Source organism: Belonocnema kinseyi, chromosome 3 (genome assembly GCF_010883055.1).
Source record: "Belonocnema kinseyi isolate 2016_QV_RU_SX_M_011 chromosome 3, B_treatae_v1, whole genome shotgun sequence".
Taxonomy (NCBI): Eukaryota; Metazoa; Arthropoda; class Insecta; order Hymenoptera; family Cynipidae; genus Belonocnema; species Belonocnema kinseyi.
Window position 1 is genome coordinate 121,813,238 of NC_046659.1, and position 8,663 is coordinate 121,821,900.

General features: G+C 24.4%; 1 protein-coding gene across 8 annotated transcripts in view; it reads left to right on the forward strand.

Moving 5' to 3' along the window:
- The window catches only part of LOC117170168 (facilitated trehalose transporter Tret1-like), a 66,716-nt gene that overhangs the window by 35,742 nt on the left and 22,311 nt on the right, over window positions 1-8,663 (forward strand). Inside the window, exon 1 of one of the 8 annotated variants that reach the window (XM_033356736.1) lies at window positions 2,945-3,237. The exons of 3 other annotated variants lie outside the window; for them this stretch is intronic. In XM_033356736.1, the coding sequence (XP_033212627.1) occupies window positions 3,190-3,237 (48 nt within the window). In that variant the 5' untranslated portion in view covers window positions 2,945-3,189. 4 more of the 8 variants (XM_033356743.1, XM_033356740.1, XM_033356739.1 and 1 more) reach the window with 4 other exon arrangements.

The window sequence follows — 8,663 nt, forward strand, 5'->3', positions numbered from 1 at the left end:
GAGGGAGCTCTTCTTAATATTTTGACACCAAAATCATGTCGATACACCTTACCGACTGCGAGTAAAGCCACCCACGCTTTAACTTGACAGACTGTACTTCGATCAAAGAAATTTTTTTAAATTGTTTAAAGTTTTTCAAATTTATTCTTTGAATTTCAAATAGGAATAGTTGAAAAACATATACTTCTGAATAAAAATTTTTATTGAAAATGTGCATAGTATTTAAAATAAGAAATTTTTATTTTCAAAAATCTAATTTTTAATTTAAACAAAAATTAGAAAGGAACTTCGAGATCAATCAGTGCTGAACTGAATCATGGAATGTTTGTTTGGAAAATAATATGTTAGGTTTGAAGAAAATTTAGTGAGAAATTTAATTTCTTAAAATATCAATTTAAAATTTAATTATTTTTTCGTTCAAGGCGCACAGGTTTTTAAATTTATTTTTCCATACAATTTCTATACAAATATTGTTATTTCAAATTTAATCACAAATTTTAAAGAAATTTTATTTTATTTCTTGAGAATTTTACATTTCTGTAATATTTTTAATTTTTCGGGGATTTTTCAATTCGGGTTCTTTTAATTTCGACAATTTTATAATTTCGGGAATTTTTATTATTCCAGAATTTTCCTGACTGAATATTGCAAAAATCATAAAATGTCCCGAATTTAAGCTATTAAAAAATGTTTTGTTATTAAATATTATTTATTTACTGAAAATACAGCTCTCAAATATTCTTATCAAAGAACGGTGTTTTGAATGAATAATGTCTAAACAAAAATATTATTGGAATTTAAAAAAATAATAATTGAAAAAACGTATTTTCTAAAACACTATGCACATTTTCAAACAGCATTTTTGATTGAAATTTTTTTTTCCGAATTATTGTTATTCTTATTTCGAAAACTAATTTACAGCAATTTTTAACATTAAGCAGATTTTTGTTTACAAAAATTTTAATAATTGTTTTGTTAATAAATACATATTATTTAATAGGAACGACTGAAAAATTTCGAAAAATATAATTTCGGATACTATAAAAGTCCTCCATTGGAAAATTCACGGATAATAAAATTCCCGAAATTACAATATAAAATTGACGAAATATACAAATTTTAAACTGGAAAATAGCTTTATAATAAAATTCTCGTTATAAAATTCCCAAATATGAAATATCTGAACTGCAAAAATCCAGGACTCGGATAATTGAAAATTACTTGTTTTCAATAAGTAATATTTTTTTATTTGAAATACAATAATCAATTATTTTTATCAAAGAAAATTGTTTTAAGGTTAAAAGATTGAAATAATTATTGTTTGATTTTAAAAAAAATAATAATTAAAAAAATATTTTTCTAGATTGAACATTTTATTTGAAAATGTGCGTTGTATTAAAAAAAATGTGGTAATAAAAAAGTCTTCAATCATCGGCTAATTAATTATAAAAAATTAAGAAACTGCTAAATAAATCTGTACTGAATAGAATCCTGCAAAGTTTGTTTGAGAAATGTTATTGTACTTTCAAATTCTGTAATAGTATAAACTTTTAAGGAATTTTATTATTCGGGAATATTATCGTTCTGTAATTTTATTGGGATGACTGAAAAATACCGAAAAATAAAATTCCTCATACTGTTAAATTCTCGAATTGGAAAATTTTCGAATATTAAAATTTTTAAAGGGACGACTAAAAATTACCTAAAAAGAAAATTCCTAAAAATGTAGAATCCCCAATAATAAAATTTCTTAATAATAAAATTGACGAATAATAAAATTTTTTAATAATAAGATTCCCGAATTGGAAAATTCACGAATAAACCAATTTTCTTATTGGAAAATTCCCGGATTTAAAAATAAGCTGTTTTTCTTTTATAAATATTATTTATTAAAAAAATAATCTGATACTTTTATCAGAAAAAAATAACAATAACTGAAAAAAAATATATTTTTGGATGAAATTTTTTGTTTAATTATTGTTATTTTAAATTGAAACAATAACTTAGAACTTAAAAAATGAAAAATAATAATTTTTTTATTGAAAAATTTGATTATTGTATTTCTAATGCATAAATAATATTGATAAAAAATTGTAATTGCTTAAATTTGGGAATTTTATAATTATGGAATTTCCTAGTTCTGATATTTTCTAATTTAGCAATTTTCTATTGGGAATTTTATTTTTCAGGAATTTTCTGATTCGGTAATATCATAAACTGTTCGGGAAAAGTTTATAATATTACTAAATGTGATAATTTTTCTCCAATAATAAAATTTCAGAAAAAATTGCGAAATTATAAAATATTGAAACTAGAAAATTCCCAAATTGAAAGACATAGAATTTGTTATCAATATTATTTTTTTATTAAAAGGTTGTGTCTAGTCATCCCAAAAAATTGGGGGGTGGGGGAGGAGGGGACGGACTAGTCATCCTGGAAATTTGGGAGGATTAGCCAAGCTTATAAATAATATTTGACTAGTTGTCCCGAATTTCGGGACAAGACACTTTGTTATCAAAAATATAATAAGTAAATATTTATAGAAAATAAAAAGTTGATACTTAAAGTTTCTAAAAAAAAAAAATTTTTTCAATTAATTCTATTTTGAATGCAAAAAATAACTTTAGATAATTTAAGCATTAAGCATAATTGTTATTCTGATGAAAATATTTCATTATTATATTTTTTTTATAAATAACTAATATTGATTATAAAACGGTTACTCTTAATGTTTAACTTCGGGAGTTGCCTAATTTGGATATTTTATAATTTTATTCATTTTATTCATAGAAATTTTTGTTGAAAAAAATAAGAATATTAAAAAAAATTAGACAGTCAAGTTAGTAAAAATAAATCTCTAAGTTTTATCTGCTAGTGAAGAGAACCTAGTGAAAGTTTCGTCGACTCTGTCTAGTCTTCAGTTTCAAAACGGAGTCGTTCGCGATAAGACCGCGCGAAAGATTCTCGACAAAATCACGTGTATCTAAAATATAAAGTGATTGAGGTCTTCGAACTTTCAAATAAAAAAATTGATTTTCACGAATTAAGGATATTTTTCGTATTTAAAACACAAATCAAAATCAATGCAAATAATTGTTATTATAAAAATATTAACTTTCTTTGAATTCAAATCTAAAATAAATTTTAGATAATCTCTCAACATTAAAGTGAATGTGAACAGTTTTAGTGATGACAGTGAGTTTTTTGAATTTCATTAAAGTGCCACATGATCAAGAGGTATCTGAGCATACATAATCAGTGATATACGTTTGGCTATGTATGAAATATACTTATATATACTCATTTCAAGATAGTGCTTTTTTATCACCATACTCATTATTGCTCAAGGTCCTATAAATGTGTTTTTGCTTGTCAAGAACTCAAGTGCGTGATTTTTAATGCAATATTTGAAAATTAACCGTGAATACAAATCTGATGATGGAAACTTTATTTCCTTGTTGAGGATATTGAAGTACCCGATTCAGTTTCGGAATAATGCCATGTGTAAGGAACTCTTTAGATAGAAACCTCATTTTAATTATATTTTTTAATTTAAAGTTCATTTTAAATAACATCGACATATCTTACAAATGAACAGAGGAAACTAGAGAACGATTGTTAAAAACAAAATTTACCGTTAATACTTGGCGATTTGCGTCTTATTTTGAAATTAAAACTAGCAAGTTTGGAAAAGCATGCGCGGAAATTTGAATCTGGAGGGACATTTTTGTGATCGATCGCAGATGGCGAAGGTCGGGCAAAAGGGGTCAAGGCTAAGTTCAATCAAAGGCATTCAAAAAATGTTTACATATTTCGAAAATTGCTAATATTTAAAACATTCTTTTAAAAAAAATGTAAATAAAAATATTTCTTTCGATAAATTGAGGTAAAAGTTATTTGGTCTCGACTAAAAGGATTCTTAAAATGTTTAGAAGCAACCTTGAAGATTTGAATGAATCGAGAGTTTAGTGTCTCTATTTAAATTTTTTTATTTAAGATCCATTTTTGTCATTTGTTATTTATTTGTCTTTAATGAGCCGAAAACGAAGGTAGTTTGTAAATCTAATTTTTAACTGTAAATCTTTTTCATGTTTTTTTGCATAAAATTATTCATGAGAAAGTGGATTTCATTTTGATCTTAAATAAAATTAAATATTTAATTTTCTTGAGTTAAAATGCTGTTTGTTTGAAAATAAATGTATACTTTTGATTGTTCCTATATCTAAATAAAATGAATTGTTAAGTCAAAAATACGAGTTTTTTTAAAAAAGAGTTAAAGTTTTAACCAAATAGTGTAATTTTCAATCGAAAAGATGAACTTAGAACTATGAAGATGAATTTTCAACCTAAAAGACAAATTCACAACCAAATTTATTAACTTTAAACCAAATAGTTCAGTTTCCAATCAAGATGATTGGTTTTTTACAAAAAAGATCCATTTTCATTAAATTACATACATTTTGTAACTAAATAGTTGCATTTGTAACAAATACAAAAAAAGTTGGTTTTTAACCAAACAGTCTTATTTTTAACCAAATGTTGAACTTTTAGTTGAAAAATTAATTTGTAATAAAGTAAATTTTGTTGACAAAGTGGTTGAAATTTTAACAAAAAGATGCATCTTTAACGAAAAATATAATAGTTAATATTTTGACTGAAAACAATTTTTTTTTAATTTCGAAAAAGTTGAATTCAACCAAAAAAAGATAATTTTTATCACACAAATTGGAATATTTAACTTGAACAGATTATTGTTCTTTCAAACAGTTACATTTTTTAACAAATAAACTCGATTTTTACAGCAAAAAAAAAAAAGAATTTTGAATAAAATAAATAAATGATGAAAAAAACCGTTAAGTTTTCGATCAAAAAAATTAATTTTCAACAAAAAGACATACTTTTTTTTAACAAAGTACATAAATTTCCAACCGAATAGCTGAAGTTTCAAATAAAAAGTATACATTTTAAACAAAAAATGTAATTTCAATGGAATAATTAACTTTTTAACCAAAACGATGAACTTTTATTTAAAATGACCAATCTTGAACTGGAACAGTTGATTTTTCAACTAAAAAGATTAATTTTAAGCCAAGAAGATTAATTTCTATACAAAAATAACAATTTTTAACAAAATACATGAATTTTGAACTGGAATAGTTAACCCTTCAAACCAAAAGATTAATTTTCAACCTTATAGTTAAATTTTTGTCTGAAAAATATAAATTTTGAAACAAAAATGGAAAAGTTAAATTTCTAGTAAAACAAAATTAATTTTCAGTCGAAAAAAACTGGAATTGTTGGATTTTTAACCAAGAAATTCAATTTAAAGCGAAGAAGATTAATTTTTGCCAAAAAACAAATTTACAACAAAATACATGAATTTTAAACTAAAATAATGAATGTTTCGGTGGAAAATTTGTTCAACAAACCATTTTAATCCTCAACTAAAACAGAATCAGTTTCAACCAAAGCGTTGCATTTCTTACCAAAAAAATTGACTTTCTACAAAAAAGATACATTTTCAACCAAAAAGTTTTGGGTAGAATATTGAAATCTTTGATGAAAATTCATGTATTTTTTTGAACATTTATGTATTTTGTTAAAAATGCGTATTTTTTGTGGGAAACTATTTCTCTTGGTTGACAATTCATACTGTTTGGTTAAAAATACATATGTTTGGCTGTATATTATTCAGTTTTGGTTGATCATTCAACTACATTTTTTTCAATCGTCTTTTTTATTTAAATGAAGGTATTTTGTTAAAAAGTCATACTTTTTAATCAAAAATTTACCTAAAATATAAAATTAAATTAACCTTCGTGGGTAAAAAATCATCTTTTGGGTACAATGTTTAAATCTTTTCTTGAAAATTCACTTCTTGGATACAAATTTAACTACGATGTTGAAAATTCGTTTTTTTTTCTTAAAATATAATGGCTTAAACTAAAAGTTTTAAAATGATTGAACTAAAGTTAATTAATTTTTTAAACTATAAATGTAAATATTCGATTTTTGGTTGAAAATCTATATTTTCTATTGAACATTGGTCTTTTTTAGATGAAAATTCTATTTTTTGGTAGAAAATCAATCTTTTTGGCTGACAATTCATTCTTTTTTGTTTAAAATTAATTTTTATGGAAAAAAATTCTTTTTTCGGATAAAAGTGGAAGTCTTTTCCTGAGAATTAATTACTTTTTTGAAGATTGTTCATTATTATTGAAAATTCATTTCTCTTGATACAAATTTATCTATAAATTAAAAAATCGTTTTTATTAAGAATTAATGTTTTCAACTAAAAGTGCAACTATGCCATTTTTTGTTAAAAGTTGATATACCTTTTATTCATTTTAAACTCAGACGTCTTCGAAGAACTTTGTCTTTTTGGCTTGCAAATTTAATTATTCGGTTGTCAATATGGTACCTAAATTAATTTTATTTTAAACCTTTGAAAAACAATTTAGTTTAATCAACAACATTTTTCTTGGTGCAACCATAGAATATGGTATTTATATGGACAGCAAAATATTCGGTTAATATAACTAAATTTTGTGGTTATTTTAACCAAGTATTTTGGTAGATGAGGTTTTTGTTTGACCCAACAACAAATTTTTTTGGATCAATTAAAGATTTTGTTAAATCAATAAAAATTTTTTTATTTATCCAGATTTTTATATACTTCCAAGAAAACAAATTTTTTGGTTGAAGACTTTTTTTTATGAAGAATTTGTTTCCCAATTATTTGTATATTTACGTTTCAATTATTCTAAATCATCTGTTTTGAGAGAATTTTCGGTTGCCTTACTTTTCAGTAGGAAACTCGAATTTTTTTTCAATTTTTCGAAAATCTTGCAAGAGTAAAAAAGTCGTCTTAAATCATGCCAGATTCTTGTTAAAAAATTTTGTAAATATTTTAAAGTATTGTCTTAAAATTAATTTTATAACAAAAAAGTCGTAACCTTTCATAGTTCTCAAAAGACTTCTAAATTTTTTTTTTAATCATTTTATAAATCTACGTTTTATTTCAAATGTTTTAAAATCTTTTTATCTTCTCAATAATCAAAATTCTTTTTTTTTAAAATGTTTTTAAATATTCTTTAAATATTAATTCTTAAACATTTAGTCATTAAAAGTCGTTGAACTGCAAAATGTTATATTTTTAACATTTATACGCTGTACAGTTCAAGGACTTTAAATAATCAGTTTGAACGCTATAAATTGAGGAATGAATACAAAATTGATAAATTAAAAAAATTATATCATTTTAACCAATTTTAATCTAGAAATATTGATATAGACATCAAACTTTGTTTGGAATCTTTTTCAATAGTTTCAGAAAAATTTGTTAAAAAAAACCTTAAGATTTCTTTCAGAAATGTATTAAAAAATTAAATTATTCTGGACTTTTATTTGAACTTTTAAATTTATCTTAAATTATCTCGACTTTTTTATAAATAAATAATTGTTCAATTGTTATTTATTAATAGAAATTAATTGTTTCCTAAATGTTCTCTAAACATTAATTTCTAAAAATAAAAAATCATTTCAAATCCCAGCAATATTCAGAATTTTTTTTAAAGGTTTGAAAATCTTTCAAATTTTTCAAAATTTCAAATTTTTAATAAGTTTTATATTATTTTTAGATAGTCGTTCTTAGTTCAAGACGAAACTCAAGTTAGGTGCATTTGTATCATTTGATATAATTATAACTAAATCAAATCCATCACTTTTATTATAAATAACTGTTACATTGAATTTTAATATCTTGCAAAATAAAATTAAAAATTTCTATTTTACAAAAAAGTACATATTTAAAAAAAAAAGTTGTGGAAATGTTGTACATCCTTATTAAAATTTTTTCTACCACGGGTAGTACATGTATGCATTACCTGCCTTTTGCGTAATATCAAACATACACATAAATTATACAACAAAATACAATCTTAATAGGGAAAAGAAAAAAATTGATTAGAATACAATTGAACACATATTTGCGCAAATCGTATAATCTCGGATTTTCAAAGACCCACAGATAAATACGTGATACATCCAAAATCTCCAGCAAAGTCCAAACGGTCGACTGTAGCACGAGTGTCCGAACATGGTAGGCATCCGAAGCATTTGACACGAATTATAAATACCGCGAGAATTTTAACGCGTGCGCGTAAGAATCGTTGGAGGGAAAACAAAAGTGTGTATGTTTCATAGTCAGCAGTTTTGTCGCTATCGATTCACGAATTGTAAACTCGAGTTTAGATCCATATATAGTGTGTGTATGTTATAAACATTGGTGAAGTGTATGTGAAATATGACAAATGTGGGTCCATTGGTAAGATTTTTTATTATTATAAAAGCACACGTTTGTTCAAATGCGTTACGCGCATTTCGTATTGATCTTGAATGAAAATAAAGCGCCGTAGGTTATGTGCATGCTGTGCATGTCGACTCCGCGTGGGAAGAGTGCGTCTTCTGCGCAGTCGCGGTCCTGTTGAGAAAATTCTCGTGTTATTTTCGACCGAGGAAAACAGCGAGGATATTCAGAGTCCTCGAGGATTTTCAGAGTTCTCGAGGATTGTCAGAATATTCGAGAATTTTTAGATTCCTCGAGTATCTTCAGAGTCATCGAGGATTTTCAGAATACTCGAAGATTTTTCAGATTTCTTGAG